This window comes from Pomacea canaliculata, linkage group LG6 (assembly GCF_003073045.1).
Source record: "Pomacea canaliculata isolate SZHN2017 linkage group LG6, ASM307304v1, whole genome shotgun sequence".
NCBI lineage: Eukaryota > Metazoa > Mollusca > Gastropoda > Architaenioglossa > Ampullariidae > Pomacea > Pomacea canaliculata.
In genome coordinates, this window is record NC_037595.1 from 7286966 (window position 1) to 7307613 (window position 20648).

Sequence of the window (20648 nt, forward strand, 5' to 3'; positions counted from 1 at the left end):
GTTACTTTAAATGTAGTCACATCAAGCAAGGTAGGGTTAATGAATGCAACATAATGCAAATCACATATCAATAAATTTATTAACCAGTGGCAATGGAGCATGTCTGTAATAGAATGAGATCACTTATAAGCTTGTTAAAACTATCTTGTGAACATATAATTGCTATTTTTCACGGGGATTTATTTCCCAGTTTGTTCTCTTTAGCTGTTTACTTACAGTCTTACATGAATCTGAAACTGGAATCATTAATGGCAACATAGTGGCTATAATATACATACGTTTAAATGGTTGATGTGATGGAGTAAAATCAAACTTATAACAGCACTGGAATATTGTTCGCTACTAAACAACCCGTTTTTTGTGGTCATGCATTAAGTGTAAGAATTTTAACTATTTACAAACACACTCTAGAATATAGCGTCGTATCTCAAAATTATTGACATGAGCAACACACAATCGAGTATTTTCCAAACAACCACTGTCACACCAGGCTACGAATGCAATTAAAAGACAAAGTTAATGATAAAAGATCGTATAATCATAATGTATCAAAAATTTAATAACAATTCACACTATTAAAATAATTATGAAAAGTTACGTGCATTGACTGCGCAATTAGCGACTATGGCGGGAACATGAAGTAATGCTGTCGATGCGAATGAATGTGATCATCTTTCTTCGAAAAATTTTTCCAATAAATTAATGGTGCACAAACATATAGATCCGAATTTTATTTAAAAAATCCTCATGTCCAATTTACTGGGGGTTAAATAGATATGTTGGATAGATACGCAACTAAGCGGAGACCTGTAAATGTTGACCTTTTTGCACATCCTCATAAAAGAGCTCTCGTGACATAAGTACTGCCCTTACAATGTTCAGTGATGGCTTACGGTTAGCTGGTGAATGTGTTAAGAAGACCATATACACAGGGAGAGAGAGAAAAAAAGTTTGGTCTGATGAGAGAAAGCAGGAAACATCTATGCAAGACCCTCAAGAAATTTTGTACATCACACTCTAAATTAATGTGGTCAGTCTGGCTACAGGGGCATAATATTCGTTGGACATTTAGGTATTCTGATAAGAGTTATATTCCTCTGATGCAGAAATAGGAAGACTAGCTTAGAATAGAATCATGGGTGTGTCTATAGGACTCTAGGTGTATTGTGCTGTCTGCCAAGACCAATGCTTATAGCCATTTGCGAAGTTCTCCGCTGGTCTCGGTGAGCCTTAACAAAGAATGTGACTAAACCTTGAAGCTTTGTACAAGCATGCCTCGTTTTAGTAATTAACTGAGGAAAAAACATCTGCCAGCAGTCCAGTAATACAAATTCGTGATCGAATGGGAACAGGAATAAAACTCTCAATCCCATCACCACCTCACAGCCACCACCGTGTATTGTCCTGCTCGTAACCAAGATGACTCTTCGAGGAACGAGAGCCCTCGTGGCTGTGCTCATCACCACCGATCGTGTCATCTAGGAAGAAACATCATCCCGTAAACCTCGAGGCTACAACCAATCGAAATGCACCGCCAAACTAAGATCATATCCAACATGGCGTGTTGTTTTGTAGGCTTTATGAATGAATCAATGCTGCACAGACATCGCCAATTTTGTTTTGCATAATTTTAAAAAAGTCATCATAACTGAAAAGTATGTATAGTCATAGGTCCATTTTGTGACATAAGGCAAGTGTTGGCCTTATTCCTAAAATGAACAATCCGTAAAAGGTTTAGTTCCGGTTAAGAGATTTAAATATACTTGGGCGGGAGCCGACATGAAGCGGTCTCTTGCGTGTTTTCTAACTGGACAGTTTAATGAGTGCCACCTCTAATACCCACAAACCAATAACACAACATGGTGTCAGAAGTGAGCAGCAAAGTGCTAGCTGTGTGATTTCTCCAGAAACTTTCAGGTGGGCACGTTTTTCTCATTTTGAAATATTGCGTCGTACGTTCGCAAAGTGACATTTCTCGCAAGATGGCGGAGACACATCAGAGAAAACACTTCACTGCAAACGTTCCTGTTCCCTCAAAGCTGGATTTGTCTTCTAACATTGAAGTAAATTGGAAAAAATTTATTCGTCAATGGCAGAACTATGAGGTAGCTACGCGCCTTGATAAAGAAGATTCAGCTTATCGTTGTGCAGTTCTATTAGCTTGCATTGGTGAGGACGCACAAGAAATCTATGAAGGATTATCCTTTGCAGAAGGGGAGAACGACAAAGATATTCAGACTGTCATCGACAAGTTCAACGACTTTTGTTTGGGTAGCACACATGAGGTGTATGAGAGCTACAAGTTTCATAGCCGAAACCAAAACAAGGATGAGTCAGTTGATACTTACGTCACAGTTTTACGCAAGTTAGCAAAATCATGTGATTTCAAAGATGTTGACCGCATGATTCGTGACAGACTTGTGATCGGTGTTCAAGATGACACTATGCGTGAAAAATTGTTGCAGAAGAAAACACTCAAGCTTCCAGAAGCAATAGAAATTTGCAGAGCTCATGAGACGTCCAAGACTCAAGCACACTCGATGTTGGCAAGCAACAGCGAGAGTACAGTTGAGAAAACCATCAACAAGATTCAGAAAGGTCAGCGAAAAGTTCGTTGCGGTACGAAGCCAGGCCTTCGGGGAAAACCAGAGACTAAGCCATGCTCTCGATGCGGAAAGGTTCCACAACAGAGATGGTTGTCCTGCAAAGAACGCTAAATGCAGAAAGTGTTCCAAGATTGGTCACTACGCTGCAGTCTGTCGCTCTTCAGGTTCTTCTAAGATTCACACAGTGGAAGAGGAAGAAGAAGACGAAGAAGCTTACATGGGTATGATTGTAGGCAGTGTGACAACAGATCCTTGGAAAGTCAGTCTCCTGATGGAAGATACAGAGAATGTATTTAAGCTTGACACCGGAGCTGATGTTACCGTCGTACCTCAGACCGCAGTTCCAGCAGCCAAGCGATCACTGCAGAAAGTGCGCAAGAAACTGTATGGTCCAGGTCGTGTTGAGATAGCTGTGGAAGGCATGTTCAAGGCAAAACTGACATACAAGAATGTCTCCACACTGCAAGATGTGTATGTCGTAAAAACACTTGAAGAACCATTGCTAGGTCGACCAGCCATTACAGCGTTGAAGTTGATTGAGAGAATCAACACAGTTACAGAGGATCAGGAAAAGCAGTACAAGGAAGAATTCCCAAAACTCTTCAGAGGACTAGGAAGTATACAAGATCCTTATAAGATTCGTTTGAAAGAACAAGTTGTTCCATATGCAGTAGCAGCTCCAAGACGCTTACCTTTGCCCTTGAAACAGAAAGTCAAGGCAGAATTGGATCAACTTGAAGAACAGGGAGTGATTCGCACAGTCACAAGCCAGTGATTGGTGCGCCCCAATAGTAGTGGTGCCCAAGAGCGACGAGAGAGTCAGAATCTGCGTCGATCTGAGCAAAACTAAATGAAGCAGTTCGCAGAGAGAACTACCGTTACCGTCAACAGATGAACTGTTTAGCCCAGCTGTCAGGAGCAAAAATGTTCACAAAGCTTGATTGCAAAAAGGGTTTCCATCAACTTCCACTGGATGAAGGAAGTCAGGAGTTAACAACCTTCATCACACCTTTTGGAAGGTACTGTTATACACGCTTACCCTTCGGGATAAGTTCAGGACCAGAAGTATTTCAACGACGAATGTCTCAACTTCTTGCGAACAATGAAAATGTCATTTGTGACATTGACGATCTGCTCATTTTCGGTAAGAACAAGCAAGAACATGATCGGTACTTGAAGAAAGTGATGTCGACGCTTCAAGAAGCGGGCATTACCCTGAACGATGAGAAGTGCCAGTTTGCCAAAGAGAAGATATCCTTTCTCGGGCACATCATCTCGAAAGATGGGATCGCCATCGACCCAGAGAACTGTCTGCTGTGAAGAATTTTCCCAAGCCAGAGAACATTTCTGATCTCAGAAGATTGTTAGGAATGGTTAACCACGTTGCGAAGTTTGCAGGCCCTAACTCGCAAACGACAGCAAACCGCTACGTGACCTGCTCAAGAAAAACATAGAGTGGTGTTGGGACACTGCTCAAGAAACATCGTTTGAGAAGATTAAGAAACAGCTGACTGAAGCGCCAGTGTTGGCACACTATGGTACTGACAAAATGACCGTCGTCTCAACAGATGCTTCATCTTTCGGTCTCGGTGCAGTATTACTTCAGAAACAGTCAGATGGTCACCTCAAGCCAGTTTTCTACGCATCAAGAAGTATGACGGAAACTGAGCGCAGGTACGCGCAAAGTTGAGCGTGAAGCACTCGCAGTGACTTGGGCGTGTGAAAAGTTCTGTGACTACATCACAGGACTTCGTGATCTGACAATCGAAACTGACCACAAGCCATTATTGGCTCTACTGAAAACAAAGAACCTTGAAGATCTACCTCCGAGAATTCAGAGATTCCGGATGCGCCTGATGAGGTTCAAGTACAACATTGTCTACACAAAAGGCAAGAATCTCGTGACTGCTGACACACTCTCACGAGCCCCAGTAAGAAACACTCCGACAGATGAGAGAAGTGAAGAAGAAGAGATCTTCATCAAGCAAGTGATTCAGAGCTTGCCAGCCAGTGAAAAACGCATCGAAGAAATCAAGAATGAGACTGCAAGAGATACTGTTTGTAAGACAGTGCTGTATTATCTCCACAATGGATGGCCACGTTCTAGTCCAGAACATGAAGAACTGAAAGCATTTTGGACAGTACGTTCAGAAGTCACAGAACATGATGAACTTCTTCTCTACAGATCAAGACTGATCATCCCTGAAGTACTGAGAACAGACATTCTCCACAGACTTCACATTGGACATCAAGGCATCGTAAAATGTCGTGCCTTGGCCAGAGAGAGCGTTTGGTGGCCAAAGCTTTCTAAGCAGATAGAGTCCATGGTACAGAGGTGCACAATTTGCATCAAGAGAGGCCAATTCCCCTGAGCCACTCATTCCCTCTGTCACACCAGCATTCCCTTGGCAGAAAGTTGGCATGGACATCTTGAACTGAAAAAAGAACAGTACTTACTAGTGTGGACTATTATTCACGTTATATTGAGTTGGCACACTTGAAGAATACTTCGGCGGAAACAGTCATCAACCATGTTAAGAGCATTTTTTTCCCGCCATGGAATTCCACAAATCGTCATCTCAGACAACGGCCCGCAGTTCTCCAGCAAGCAGTTCCAAACGTTCGCTCAACAGTACGAGTTCACTCACAAACAACAAGCAGCCCGTACTATCCACAAGCGAATGGCGAAGCCGAACGCGCCGTTCAAAACCGTGAAATCAATCCTGAAGAAGGCAGATGATCCTTATTTAGCGATTCTCACATATCGCGCTACGCCACTTCAGCAAGGTCTCAGTCCAGCAGAACTGTTGTTTGGGAGAAGACTACGCACCATGGTCCCCACAATACATCTCAGTTTTCCGAGAAAAAGGAAAAAGAAAGGAAGGACTTTCATAAGAAAGACGAGAATGCAGAAGTTGAAAATATAAACAGAACTTCGACAGAGCACACCGTGCCAGACCAGCCGCTGAGTTGGAACCAGGTCAGCCAGTTTGGGTGAAGCCAACCCAGACACCAGGGACAATCATCAAGTCTCTGCCCAACAGATCATATGAGGTAGAGACTCCCTACGGTCGCCAACGACGCAACCGCCGTCTCTTGATTCCCAGAGATCTCAATCCCGAGAATCCCAGACCTATCCCAAGGACTCTGTCGTCCCTTATTCCAACAAACCCAAAGTCCGAAGAGGATCTCGACCCCTTGTCTGGTCTACACTCAGACGATCCAGACGTTACTGTTGACAATCCAGAGCATGTCCAGGAGCCGAGCCAGGAAGTTGCCAGCGTCCAAAGTCATCGCTCCTCCAGACCAGCCTGTCAAGACTACCAAGAGTGGTCGCACCATCAAGATCCCACAGAGACTTGACTTGTAAATGATTGACTCGAATCAAACGCACATAGACTTGAATAGGAAATTCAAGAATATTAAAATTAATGTTAATTAAGTTATATTGAAACAATGTCCATTTTAAAGAAAGGGAGATGTGACATAAGGCAAGTGTTGGCCTTATTCCTAAAATGAACAATCCGTAAAAGGTTTAGTTCCGGTTAAGAGATTTAAATATACTTGGGCGGGAGCCGACATGAAGCGGTCTCTTGCGTGTTTTCTAACTGGACAGTTTAATGAGTGCCACCTCTAATACCCACAAACCAATAACACAACACATTTCTCTCGGTTTTTGTTTTTTCTATAAACCAGCATGCATCGTATACATAGGCCATACTTCCGGTTTCGAGTTTTCATTCGTCCCTTCACGTGCACAAAATAAAGATTGTTTTGTATTTCTTATATAGGTAAGAAAAATTCGTTCCGAATGTCATATCTCGTATTAGACACCCACTATTGCACTGCTGCTCTTTCTGTTGTATTTTGAAACTTGTATTTAGTTTTGGTATTCATGTGTAGGTACAATGCCGTATTTCAAGATCAAAGAAAAAAAGAAACCCACAACGATAGTGAAGATTTACAACAACTTGACAGGGCGATGGGTAACCCTTAAAGAGAATAAGCGAAAGAAAAAAGACACAGTTTCAGCTGCTCCCTCCCAGCCAAACACAGTTATTGCTACTTCCTCCCAGCAGCCGATCCCGACAACATCATCCATCAATGTTGAGCCTATGGCTGTAGGTATGTATGAAGGATCTTCCCTTTATGAACTTTTTTTTTTAGTAATATGGTGACAGTTTTATTTTATTTATTTTTCTTGCTTATTACTATTATTGTTATGATCGAGAGAGTTATGTCCCTTCTCCTAGCAGGCTGAGAGGATCGGGTCTCATTGATATTGTTTATGTTTTGTATTGTTTATGTTTTGTTTTGGTGCTTCAATTTGGGTGAAAGTGTTGGACTATTGTGTTTACATGTGCTTCTGCTGCGTTTTCGCCCTTTACTGTCGAACGCAGCGAGTCCTCGCATTGTTCTTCTTTCTACATCTTTGTTACTATTTTGTTCCACATCTGTGTTACTTTTTGTTAACATAACTTGTTCTACATCTTTGTTACTATTTGATGATCTTGTTCAGCGCAATAAGTTGGCTTTAGGCTGAGATATTGCTCTTTATAAATTCCTACTTATTATTATTAATATTATTTTTATTAACAACCTTCTCCATAATGCTAGTCCCTTTTCACATCCTTCCTTTTGCAACACAGTTATTGCTGCTTCCTCCCAGCAACCGATCCCGACAACATCATCCATCGATGTTGAGCCTATGGCTGTAGGTATGTATGAAGGATCTTCCCTTTATGAACTTTTTTTTTTTTGTTGTAATACGGTGACAGTTTTATTTTATTTATTTTCTTGCTATTACTATTATTATTATTATGAGAGAGTTATGTCCCTTCTCCTAGCAGGCTGAGAGGATCAGCTCTCCTTGATATTGTTTATGTTTTGTTTTGGTGCATCAGTTTGGGTAAAAGTGTTGGACTGTTCTGTTTACATTTGCTTCTGCTGCGTTTTCGCCCTTTACAGTCGGAACGTCCTCCATTGTTCTTCTTTCTACATCTTTGTTACTATTTTGTTCTACATCTTTGTTACTTTTTGATGATCTTGTTTAGCGCAATAAGTTGGCCTTAGGCTGAGATATTGCTCTTTATAAATTCCTACATTTTATTATTATTAACAACCTTCTCCATAATGCTAGCCCTTTTTCACATCCTATCATTTTACTCTCAGCTCTCTTTGCAAATTTTGCATTTTTATTATTATTACATCAGGATCTCTGCCTACTGTGCATTTTTGTAATGACCATCTACAGTATAAGAGCACTCAATTGTTTGAAGAAATGAGTTGCTTTCAAACATCCTAGAAGAATTATAAGTAGGTACAGTCGGACCTTGATAAGTCGAACTCAAAGGGACCTGAAAAAAAATTCGACTTACTAAGTTTTCGAGTTAGAGAATATGGTGTAATAGGCGCATGTGTTTGGCTGGGAACTAAATTCGATATAGGGATGTTTTTGACTTAGCGAAGGTCGACTTATCGAGGTCCGACTGTAAAATGTATTTATTGTATTGTGCCGATAATTTTATGCCACTTTATCTGATGTGTGAATGTTTGATTTCAGGAAGAGCATTGGGAAAGAAGGGGCGCAATTTAAGCTTCCCCTACAAGAAACACTTTCTGGCACCTGTAGTCAAAGTTACAGGGATGCCAGAGGGTGTTGAATTTAAACACCCTTCCAAATATACAGTTTCAGAATTAAAGAAAATAATTGCCAACAAGGCTCACATCAAGATGGAGCTTATAGCACCGAGGTAACATTTTTTAAGTTTTCCTCATACATCAGAATCAGAATTTTATCAAAGGTAGATGAATATACTGTATATTTTTGTATACTATATAATGTGCTGTTGCACAAGGAAATAATATACCTCGACAGCTGTGATCTTCAGCCCATTAAGATTTCTTTCTTAAATACACTGAAGAATCATTGCATTGTATACCTGATGCCACAGAGGTCATGCAAACCAGTGTGGTGGTGGATATGTAAGTATATTAGTGTGAGACACTAGAGAATAAATAAAATGTATGTGGAAATAGCAGCAGTCAATTTTATTTTCAATATTATTTACAGTAGTGGATCAGTTTTAACAATATAGGATCTGTTTATTCTGAATAGTACAGTACAGTGTGCAGGATATGTGAGTATACTTTACTATATTCAGGATTTTTTCCAATAATTTGTACAAAAGCAGATCAGTTTGAACAATACAGGATTCCAATGGGTCTGTTAATTTTGAAAGCAAAGCACATTATAGTGTGAGATATCATGCTTAAATCTTTGTTTTTTTCAGTTTCATGATAAGGTTATGGTATGATGTATTCCATCTATACAAATGTCATTGTGCAGTGTGGCAGAAGAACCGAGTCTGTGTGCTGCAGATTTCCAACAAACACCAGTTGTGGCGGATGTGTGAGTATACTAGTGTGAGACACTGGAGAATAAATACAATGTATGTGCAAATAGCAGTAGTGGATTTTATTTTCGATATTTTTTACAGAAGTGGATCAGTTTTAACAATATAGGATTTGTTCATTCTGAATGGTACTGTACAGTGTGAGATCTCATGCTAACCTTTTTGGTTTCTTCAGTTTCATGGCCTCAGACCCACCTTCAGAAGTAGTACAAACCACGTTGGTGCAGGATATGTGAGTATATTTCACAATAAAACACTGTAAAATATGGTGAATAGTTTAGAATAGTTTGAAAATATGTAAGTCTAATGTAACTGTCATTATTATGCAGTGCAGCTAAAGAATGTAGCAACTGGAGTGGTGCAATATTACCCGAGAATGTTGGATTTATCAGGATCATTTACAGAGCCTTTAATATTCTAAGATAAGCCATACAATTTTGTATAATTATTGGCATTGATTAATTTGTTTTCTTTTCTGACCAGGGAAGAGGCGCCTATAAGCACTTTGCAACATAGTAAGGCAACTGATTTTCTCATTAATGCAAGGCAAAGAAAGCAAAAATTTTATATATCTGTGATATCAGTGTCTCTATGCAAACATGTATCTGCTGTTTGTGCGATATTATGCAAATATAAAAAACCTATCACGATTCACTTAAAGCAGAGACATATTTACAGGATGCAGTGTCTGAGAAAGCTGAACAGATGACCATTTTGCTACCTATCATCAGTCCCAAAACTGTGACAACACCAAATGTACACAAGGAAAACCCTGTTTGTAGTCATTACATTATCCTGCCTATGTAAAACACAATGCTAAGGCTACTGTTCCTTCATGAAGGCGAATTTTGAAAGGTCGCAATTGAATGAAACATATTGGTCATAGTGAAAGTAGACACTGATAAAACTTTTTTCACTCGTAAGTTTTTAATTTGATCTATTCATTTGTGTCCAGGCACAGTAAAGAAGAATTCTGCAAAGCAACACCAGGAATCCGGGCGAAAAACCAAAGAACAGGTGATGATTCTTTGTTAATAGATTTGATAGGACATAGTTTACAACTGTTCCGCTTTTCTGGCTGACTGTATTGTTAAGTGTAGTGATATATATGTCTTGTCCACACTGTCCTTTGAATAAGTGACAGTCTTCTCCAGTACAATCAGATGTGCCAATCAGCAGATATATCTTTCTGATGTCAGCAGTATTTTTGTTGATGTAGAGTCACAGCTAATATTTAATGTTGTTATGCAGGATTCAGAACTCTGTGGACAGCAGAAGAAGTACTCATTGTCCAGCAACACTTCAGTCAGGAGTTGGCTGGGCTGAAGCCAGTTTCACGCAGCAGCATTGAGAGTTTTTTGGCCCAACAAACAGTGGTCAAAAGGACTTCTACTGCAGTGGGAAATTATCTATTAAGGAACAGGTAACTTCCACACTTAACATAATTAAGGGCATCTGTCAGCATGATCCTTTATAGCTAGAAGAAAAAGAATATGTTTTTGTTGTCTCCAATATCAGCTTGTTTGGGAGGTGGGGAACAAACCACCAAAGTTCCACTAGGCAAGACATCAAAAAGCGTAATTAGGGTTGGATAAGACACGCCTTGTGCAAAGCACTTGACACCCTTGCCAGGTAGGCTGGAAATATCAGGGGACGAGGAAAGTTGGGAGGCCAAAGCAGACTTGGAAAATATCAGTAGAGAGCACGGCAATGGATGCCAAAACCACATGGGCCCAATTGAACTAAATAAATGGTGGTGGTGTCAGCTGTACTTAGAATTTGTAATAATGGCTTATGATATTCATTTCTTCTTGTACAGCTTGAAACATAAATTTTATTAATCTTACCTATAACTTCATGTTTCAGGAAGAAGAAAAACAGACCTAATGATCAGGGTTAGGGTTAGGGTGAATCAAAGCACCTTCTCACCCACACTGATGATGCTTGAGATGTTGGATTGAGTATGATGAAGGGCATTGTGTATTTTCAAGACACATTTTCACTGCCATATGTCATCTGTTTCACTGACTGAAGGGTGGGTTCTTTCTGGGTACTCCAACTTCTTTATCACCAACCACCTGTGTGATAATGTTACATGATACAGCCCACCAAATTCAAGACATTGGAATATTGCAATTTTTCCTTTTTAGTAGCTGTCAGTTACATTGAGCGATATGTATTCTTCATTGTGTTGTCTTTGCAGACATAAACGGTTTGCCTAGTGATGTGGTTTGAGCTTAGTGCAGAAAAAGCACATGTATGATTATATGAAATGTGTAATAGGAAAGTTGTGACACACTTGCTTTGTAACGAATATGTTGCTGTCCATGTGATTTTGACATGGTAGGGGGTTTTGGTTGTGTGACTGTTATGTAGCTTCAGATATGAACTGACTATTTGATCTACACTGTTGGTGTTGCTATTGTGGTTATGTTGTAACTGATTATATAAAAATGCAATGAAGTGTAAGATTATAAGTTTTTTAAAGTTGGTCTTTATGATTAAATTCTTTGCTGGCATGCGTTTGTGCAACAGTGCTCCTTAGGATTCATCAAAAATTAAAAATTATTGTCATTTTGATTTGGTATAATGAAAAATTCTCAAGCATTGGTTTATAGCTTGCCTTTCAAACTTAACAATAAGGGATGACCAATTTCATGCCTTGTCAAATAAAACCAAGCATAATGTATCATATATTCTGTCATTTCTTGGCTTCATTTCATGGTTTTTTTGTACTCAACTGTTGTGTCATAGAAGAAGCAGTTCTTATCTGATCCTTGGACTAGTCCCTAGAAGTTTGGGGGACATATTATTGGGTTGTTGCCATGTCTGGAGCTGATTGTTGAGGAAAGAACATATGCTTTAGTGTCTGGTCTTCACAGCAGCACCGAGTGTTTTGCCTGTCCTCTGCACTAGCACTTTCAGGCAGCAATGTTCGATTTATAGGAAACAGCTCGCCTGAGGAAGCAATTAAGTGGGTTGTAGCCCGAGTTCTTTTACAGGTTCGTGACATAGTAACCTAACATGCATGTAATATAATAAATCTTGTGAGGTACCCGAACAAACCTGTGAGCACAAGATACACAAAAGCATGCAGTAGGCTTATATAAAATGAGATGTACACAAAATCTGAGATTGGCCTATGTACTGATAGCCAGTATTGGGTAATCTCAATTCGTAGAAGGGTACAAATGTCTTGGGAAGTGGTCTATTAACCCTAACCCACACTGGTGACGATGGTGTACTTAAGGCACTTGACCTTTCTGTTAGTGGGGAATGAAGATAGGCAGCTGGTCTTGACCCGGTAACTCCGGACTTTTTTTTTTAAGGGCTGTTGTGGTACTAGTACTTCGATCGTTGAATGAATTCGGTGGCTGGAGGAGTAGGGGAGAATTGGTATTTATGCGAGCCAGCAACTAAGGCTATATCACGGCAAGGCAGTCAGCCATGTAAATGGATGCCATATGCACAAAAAGTGTGCCCGAGAAGAGAGCTGAACCTAGAACAGCCACCCCTCAACGCAGCTGCTGGAAAAAAGTTCATGCCCTCCCCCTCCCCCACCCCCCAAAAAAAAGCAATAATCACCAGCACCATGGGTTATTGAAGAATATTTCCGTCAGTGCGAGTTTTACCAGGCAAGCTCCCCAGCCTTGAAGAATTCTTGGGTTGTGTAAGGGCTCCTTACTAGCTGAAAAAGGTCCCTTTTTTCGGTTGTTACACCTCTAGCCCGGCAGGGGGAGGGGGTGTAAGTGAGATCTGTATGGGATCCTTGCAGGTTTTGGACGAGTGCTCATCTTTTTCTCGCCCCTATACCCCATCCATCTGGGTTTGTACACAGTCCTAAAATAACCCTTCAATATGCCTTCAAAACCCACTCGAAACCCTAATCAACACTCGGTGCGTTGTTCGCAAGCTTTTACTGTTAACGATCAGAAAGGTGGAACACACACACAAAAACAAAAACAACAAAAAACAAAAAAAATCCAATCGTACACCGTCCACATATATGTTATCCTTTAATAATAAACATAAACAATATAGACATTTACATTTATTTACTGTTAAATTCCACAGAATCCTAATGTAGATAAGGAGATGCATCAAATATAAATCAAAATCAAATCATAACAAACTTTATTGTCTGTCGAGGAGACAGGACAGAAATTTTTCTTCGCTCATAAGGGCAGGCATACATACTCATACAGACATTTAACACACAGTTAGGAGTAAAGATACAAGTAGTTTGGGTCTCTGTCAAATGGTAAGTATTTGTAAAATGCTTACCATGAAATCAAACAGGATGCCATAAAATAAATTAGTTTATTCAGACTATTTAGATAGGTTATTTAGTAGATAAGTATTTCCATCCTGTGGTGAATTCGCGCCAACGGTCTTACTGGAGGAAGGATGGACGATGAAGGAAAAGGAACGGAAAGTAACTGACCGTCTATAAATATCTGGAAGTCTGTCTCGCATACAGATGTTATAGCTAGAGTGTGTGGACGAGCAGAGTTCACAGCTCATTTTAACCACGGAGTTTTATAATGTAACTCCGTGATTTTAACATTGCTATAGACAGGGTTGTTCTTTCGTGCGAAACGGTTACTTCCCTTTTACGGGAAAATCCGATAGCCTAGCCCAACGCTTAGCCTCTTGGGAAGTGACCCCTTGTAAGTCTCGGCGAGCCGTCACAAAGAATGTCACTAAACCGGAGCTTTCTTTATCATGCCTCGTTTTAGCAGTAAAACTGGAAAAAAAATCATTTGCCAGCTGTCCAGGGCTATTAGTTCGTGCTATAACTTAAAAGATGTTTCGGGAAAACCCGTAAATACGAAACGCTTCCTCGTGACCGCTACAACCCGGAGATTGTATAAGGTCCTCGGACATCTCGATTACAGTCACTTTTCTGTAGAGGTGAGACTTGTTTACAGTGGGGACATCGTCGGTGTTTCATCTGGGTCCTCCGGTTTCTACCCTTTTACCCAACGGCAAGAATTCGATGCCAGCTGCAAACTGCAATAATACCAAATAAATATCAACATCATCGTCGCATTTCTTGGGATTTCCCAGGGCTATATATAGGTTGTACGTAACTTACACCCTGCCTAACCTTTGTTCAATCCGACAGCTGAAGATTGCAGAACAACGCATTTAAGGACTCGATCTGAAGCTGTAAGTACCTATTCGTGTGTGTTGTCGAAACAATTTGATTCTCATTCAACTATGGGAGTTAATTTGATAAGACAGAAACCACATTTCTCAAATAATCATTGAAATTTATGTTTACTGTTATATAACAAAGTAATGTTGATACATCATTAATTTGTTGATCAGTTTTTCAATATTTCACTAACTCATCATTCACTCTATCGACACTCTATATTGGCTATATATATTTACGAATCGAAATAGGTTTGAAAGTATTGTCATCATGTAAAGTAGTGTTAAATATATCTATATTAGAAAGAGATACGAATACTATTAAAATAAAGGAGGGAGATAAGAGAATGTGACAGAGGGAGAGAGAGAGAGAGAGGAACAGATGAGAGAATCTGAGAGAAAGAGACAGAAAGTATGAGAGGAAGAATTTAAAACAAACTACAACTGAGCGATACTTACTGTGTGCAGTGTTCCTGGTCAATATAGTGAGGTTCAACTCTCGTCGTGGGCACGCTGTTCTTTCTGTGCATGTGGCATTACAAGCTGCCTGTCTTACTGTGATATAACCCTAGTTGCTGTCCATCCTACACCACCATCGTCCTCATCAACACACAACATGGCTGTCGATCGGAACAATGATATGAGAGATGAGCTAGTTCGACTAGGTACCTTCAATCGTTACAATCGGAAGGTGCCTCAGGGCATCTGGTTCGTAAAGCTAGCTGCGGCGGGCTTCTACCTCTGCTTGGGCGACAAAGTCAAGTGAGTTGTTTTTCTTCTCGGTGGTAAGGTTCTTGTCCTCAAGTTCTTTATGTAAATCCTATCCTTCCCCTCTGAGTATTCAAAAATCAACAATATACAATTGAAGGTTTCTTCAATACATTAGCCAGTTAATGAGTTAGAAGGTGATGTAGAAATTAGAAACAGCGGCACGATGAAGACTATTGGTTTGTTAATCACTGCATCGCATGTCTGCATTTTTGACAAGATTTAAACGATTTCTGCAACTGTTTCTTGTGTTACGATAACATCTTAATTTCACCTTGTGCAGGTGCGCATTTTGTGAAGCAGAGATGGAGCTGGAAACATTTAAAGGTCGCAATCCTCTAGCAGTCCACCGTGAACAGTCACCGCACTGTCCTCTGGTTCTTGATGAGAACACAGACAATAGAACCGTCCAGAAAGCCGGCCACACCTCATCTCTTTTGATGATCTCTAGTCTTCGTGCCGGTGATAGCCACGACAGATGTGAAAGTCAGCATGTTGGCAGTGGTGTGCCAGAAGACCCAACAGAGTCTTCTACAGGGTCCTTAGTGCGATCCTTGTCTAGAGGCTCAGCCTCGCTTTCAGAGCCCAGCCAGTTGTCGTCTGGATCTGCGACAATGTCCACCGGACAACAATCAAGACATTCGTCTACCTCTGACAGGTTCACAGAGTCAGGGGTTAACTCGGGTGAAGGACAAAGTCAGGAAAGGTCGATGCCTTCCATCACAGGGGGGCAGAGCTTTACAGCAAACCTGTACCTTCCAGAAGGTGCCACCGTGCCGCAGTCAGCTAGACCAGTTCAGGAGAACTTTGTAGCGACATCCCTTCCAGCGCACGGCAACCTAACCGACGGATCCCTCCCATCCCAATTATCTGCTTCCAATCAAGGAGAGAAGAAGATTCGAGATTCCTTTCACAGTCTTCCAAAACTCCTCCAAGACAGGGACAGGAAGCAGACCGGCAGCCGACCGGAGGACAGGGAACAGGTTCACCGCAGGTTGTGACATACGAACAGTTGGGTATCTACACCCAGAGACCAAAGAGACCCGACCTGGCTGTCACGACCAGCCGCATCTCCACCTTCTCATTATGGCCACACAAAGACTCGCATCCACCCGAAGAGATGGCGGAAGCTGGCTTTTATTACACAGGTATTGCGATAAATTACCTGAAATAAATATCGTATGGGTATGTCATTAAACTCGCAATCTCCCATAAGTCCTTTTGGAGAATAAGGACAAGGGTTACAAAAGACGAACAGGAAAGTCTCATTATAACGGAAACCGTTTTTCCACTGTCGTGCAGGTCATGATGACCTCGCCAGATGCTTCTTCTGCAAGGGTGGCCTCAAGACGTGGTCGCCGGAGTTGCGGCCGTGGGTGCAGCATGCCCAGTGGTTCCCCAAGTGTCCTTTCGTGCTGCAGGCCCAGGGCTCCGAGTATGTGCAAGCTGTGCAAGCTCTCAAAGACAAGGTCGATGTGGTGAGCATAATTCATCTGCATTATAAACAACAAAATTTTAGTTTGCAGAGCAAAGATAGTTGCACGCCGTTGATTACAGTGAAGTATATTTCCCGTGCAATGGACCCTTCAAAATACAGCCATTAGATTGAGGAGAAAACAGAAAGGATGATTGCTTTGAAACAAATATTTTAAACGTTTGTCTATCAGTAGGGAGGAATTATATCAGCATACAGTTAAAAATACTGACAGCAAGAGAACAGTTATGAGAGACATAAACATTAGCGCACTAATATGAATGAACAAATTAAAACATAAGAACGCAATGAGTGTGTGTTATGTGTAAAATCATAAATATTTTCATTTTACAAGCTTTTTTAAGTATTACTACATAATGAAGGTTTGTTTAAAGAATAAAAACTCACAAAAAATTCTTCCTTATGCAGGTTTCACCCGAAGCTGTTCAAGAGGAAATTGCTTCGTCGAAACCCAAAGAAGACACAAGGTATGTAGTCTGATATATCCGAACAACTTTTCACTGCACTGAGTTAAAAAAAATTTTTTTTAATCTATGAAAGTTTGGTTTTTGACAAATTTTCTTGTATTTTATAATATACTAAGAGTTTAGTCACCTCAAACCAGGGTGATGACTAAATTGGCTTTGGAATATTTTTTTCAAGGCTCTAAACACTAACTCAGACCACTGGACCACTCAGAACCTGAACAAAACGATTTCAAGTAACAAAGTGTTTAGTTTTTTTCTTTTAATTCACAAAATTTCTGTGGGTGGTAATAATGGGATGTTTCTTGTTTCTGGGCTGTAGCTTTCTTGAAGTCCGCCTCTCATGGCGGAGCATTAAACTCATCAGAAGTTTTCTGGCCGTTATCTCAATCTACATAACCTGACTCATTTTGTTGTCTTTTCAATATTTCAGTTGACGATGACTTCAGTCGTGGAAAAGGTACAAGTCAAGTCACTCCAGATAAAACATCTGCAGGAGCAAGCAATGCAGAAAATGTGAACACAAGGGAGGATTTTACAGAAAGTCGTCTCAACAGCCAGGAACTATCCTCGAGAGCAGGAGAGTTGGAGAGACTCGAAGCAGGTAAGGACAGATCACTAAAAGCAATAAATTTTCCAAAAGTTTGCTATTTTAATACATATAGCCCGAACGTAGAGGCCGATGTGATGGACCACATTAAAAGGACAAAATGAAAAAAAAAAATCAAAAATGGTTGCTTAGGAACTGCTGGGGGGAGAGGAAAAAAGGAGAGATAAAACAAGAACAAGAAACTCTTATAGAGTTCAGCTAGAGAAGAAGGAAAATCCTGATTATTTTTCTTCTCTCCTTTATGCAGAAAATCAAGAGCTGACAAGTTCCAGGTTTTGCAAAATCTGTTTGTCAGAAGAAGCTACCATCTTGTTTCTGCCCTGCGGCCATCTTGTGGCCTGTGCCCAGTGTGCCCCGGCCCTGCGCACCTGCGCCATCTGTCGGCAGAGAGTGAGCGGAACAGTGAGGATTGAGACAGACTGAGACAGAAAAGTGCAAATCGGATGAATAAACAGCTTTCATGTGCTTTGTTTTACTCTTTCCTTACTACATTTATATCTGATCCTGTGATAAAAGCTCGAGCCCTAAAATGGTTCTTGTGTCGTAAAATTAATGTTAATACTTTTGGTGTTTTTTCCTTACTTTTTGTGTGACAGTATTGGCATCAAGAGATAATAAATATTTTTTTAAAAGATAACTGCTGATCTTGTTCTTGCTCCTCTAAAACTTCGACACGTTTGATGTCAGTGAAATCTGTGTCGATTGGACAAAGTTTTTCAGTTTCAAGAACTATGTATATATTGCTGTCAATCTGTTTGTGTTTCTGAAATTATTAACAAATATTTAATAAAATTAGTGTTTGGACAACTATTTTTCACACACAACTTCCTTCGTCTAGTAGACAACAGCGATCATGTTGGTGATCAAAGTTTTCGTGATTTTTGGACAAAGTACCATGGCGACCGAAAGTGTGACTTCAGACAGCATTAATTGTTTTCAGGAACATGTTGACAAACACTTCGTGTGTGGACATTGTACAACTATGTCAGGGGAAAAGTTTCAGGGCACCTCGGATGTTCAAAACTTCGTAGTGTGAATAGAATTTAGAATGTAGACCTGTGGGTGAAGACACATAGTTTGATATACTCCTTATTGCTTATTTGTTTGTGGATTGCTGTCTTTACTTCTTTTTCTGTTATCCAAGAAAAAAACAAAGATCCGCTTCTTCATAGCTGGAGAAATGGCATCATGTAGACAAATGGCAAAATCTGTTTTTAAATGTTAAGTTAAAGATAATCTCCTGCCCCTTGCATCTTGTGGACCTCACTGAGTTCACCTCCTTGTCAAGAAATGTACTATGTAAATTTTATTATTATGTTTTGTTGCACTTTATATGCATTATAATTAATTATTATTTTGTATGCTCTGGGGTCTAACAGGATGTATACTCCATATTTGCCTTTGTGTTTTACAGGCCAGTTGAATGAAATTTAATATTTTCCGTCTGATTGTTTCTGTCAGATTGTCTTTTGGGCCGGTAATCTAAATAAAGCATTTTCAGGATTTTCGAATTTTTCTGTCATTCTTCCTTCCTAACCATTCTTCCACCGGGTTATTTTTAGTTCATGACCAACAATGTGTCAGCTTGTCTTGTCTACTGAAGCTGAAGTAATATCCGCAGTTTTTCCACGAAGTCACATCAGGCAAACCGAAAATGATGACACCGAACACTCTACTCCTCTTTCTTTTACTTTCGTTCTCTTCCTGTCATCCTATCATTTCTGTCTACCCTTCTTTACAATTCTTCCTTCCACCCATTTTTTTTTCTCAAGTCATATTTTCTCTTCTCTGATGACATACACAGGGATTATTTTGTAAATATTTTACTTCCTCACGCATAGGGTTAGGGTGTGTTAAACAGTATGAACTATTTTAATCACGTGCTTTTTAGTCATCTGCTTATAGACTTATCGGGAACTGACGTAACTATAAGTTAGTTGACCTATTTTTGGCACATTCTGGTATTTCCGTTTCTAAAAATAAAGAAAAGTACAAGGTAAGCATTTCTTTATCAGCAAATGAAGTTCTTATTCTAGTGTACTCTAGTGTTGAGGTGATTATTGTTAAGATAATTGTATTCACTGAAGTCATCATGGTCATTGCCACAATGATCATTATCTTCATCATACTCGCTGTTATGTTTTCGAAGAAAAGCTCGTCACCAAAACAATAAAGTCTTGGTTTTCACCACCTTAACATCACTGGTGACCTTTTTCTTTTATTATTATTGTCTGCTGGACCAGGTCGGGCCTGTATTAATGGCGTTCACACCTGCATTATTAATGCTGCTGTAGCAGATTGCTTTCCTCTTTTCTCGACCTTCCGTCCAGTGGCAGAAGTCTGTTCAGTCCCGAGAAAGCACCGGTGACAGACGTCGAGCCGGCAAAAACAAAAAACAAAAAAAGCGAATGATGGATATCTAATTAGTGCTGGCGGCCCAAAGAAATAAAAAACCCTGACATTTTTTTTCCGGTGCCTGTACCTCACAGACCTCCGCACCCGTGATAAATGAGATCCGGGTGATTGGGTTGTCGAGAGCAAGGTTTTTTTTTAGGGTCAGTCGCACTTGAAGAGTAAGACTAATATATAATTCTTAATTCGCATCGGTGTAGATCGGAGCCAGGTGAGAAACTCCCGAAGTTTTTCCTCGCTGTCATGTCAGTAACGAGGTGAGGACTTTCAGCTCTCACATCACAGACACATCTCACATCAGATGGACTGCTAGCAGTCCGCCGAGACTATATCGTAAAGAAGTACCTGTCAGGTCTCGGTGAGCCATTTGATCACCATCTGGCAACTATCGAGGATGGACTAGAATGAGATTCTAACGGTATATACTTACCTTTAATTTGATGCTTAATTATTTTATTTTTATTTTGTTGGTCAAAAGTCATCAACCTCCAATCACCGTGACTTGAGGACCTTCTTAACCGACAAAATGGAAGGTGGTTCAACCATGTTTGGCAAAGCTCTTTCATAATCGTCATACTAAAACTTTGCCAAAATTCGTCGAAACTTCTTCCATTTTTGCTTTATTAAGAAGCGCGTGGATCTGCTGGACTTTCTTAAGGATTGTGATGAAGCCTTTCCTGTCATCACTGCAATAACGATCCAACCTCCAGGGTTCCG

The 20648-nt window shown here is 40.3% G+C and overlaps 2 protein-coding genes across 3 annotated transcripts; both read left to right on the forward strand.

Moving 5' to 3' along the window:
* Nucleotides 1–6216: 6216 nt before the first annotated feature.
* LOC112566330 lies at nucleotides 6217–11716 on the forward strand. Of its 2 annotated transcripts, XR_003099564.1 has the most exons (9): nucleotides 6218–6731; nucleotides 7256–7324; nucleotides 8170–8359; nucleotides 8956–9018; nucleotides 9198–9254; nucleotides 9506–9537; nucleotides 9978–10039; nucleotides 10274–10445; nucleotides 10889–11716. XR_003099564.1 is itself a non-coding variant. In XM_025242449.1 (8 exons), the coding sequence occupies exons 1-8, from the start codon at nucleotides 6515–6517 to the stop codon at nucleotides 10346–10348; spliced, it is 765 nt and encodes a 254-aa protein (XP_025098234.1). In that variant the 5' UTR covers nucleotides 6217–6514; the 3' UTR covers nucleotides 10349–10446. The 2 variants fall into 2 exon arrangements, 1 of the variants encoding a protein (XP_025098234.1); XM_025242449.1 differs by lacking the exon at nucleotides 10889–11716 and having other exon boundaries at nucleotides 6217–6731; nucleotides 10274–10446.
* A 1997-nt stretch (nucleotides 11717–13713) lies between these two features.
* On the forward strand, nucleotides 13714–19030 carry LOC112566021 (inhibitor of apoptosis protein-like). The gene is made up of 7 exons (XM_025241944.1): nucleotides 13714–14194; nucleotides 14651–14944; nucleotides 15234–16098; nucleotides 16253–16511; nucleotides 16854–16912; nucleotides 17343–17513; nucleotides 17767–19030. The coding sequence occupies exons 3-7, from the start codon at nucleotides 16071–16073 to the stop codon at nucleotides 17940–17942; spliced, it is 693 nt and encodes a 230-aa protein (XP_025097729.1). The 5' UTR covers nucleotides 13714–14194; nucleotides 14651–14944; nucleotides 15234–16070; the 3' UTR covers nucleotides 17943–19030.
* The last annotated feature ends 1618 nt before the right edge of the window (nucleotides 19031–20648 follow it).

Bases quoted from the DNA above. Each gene is read 5' to 3' on its own strand.
- LOC112566330 (XM_025242449.1), top strand. From the start codon at position 6,515: ATGCCGTATTTCAAGATCAAAGAAAAAAAGAAACCCACAACGATAGTG. The intron at 8,360-8,955 runs GTAACATTTTTT...GTCATTGTGCAG, and splicing joins ATGGAGCTTATAGCACCGAG to TGTGGCAGAAGAACCGAGTC. The intron at 9,538-9,977 runs GTAAGGCAACTG...ATTTGTGTCCAG, and splicing joins TATAAGCACTTTGCAACATA to GCACAGTAAAGAAGAATTCT.
- LOC112566021 (XM_025241944.1), top strand. From the start codon at position 16,071: ATGGCGGAAGCTGGCTTTTATTACACAG. The intron at 16,099-16,252 runs GTATTGCGATAA...ACTGTCGTGCAG, and splicing joins AGCTGGCTTTTATTACACAG to GTCATGATGACCTCGCCAGA. The intron at 17,514-17,766 runs GTAAGGACAGAT...TCCTTTATGCAG, and splicing joins GTTGGAGAGACTCGAAGCAG to AAAATCAAGAGCTGACAAGT.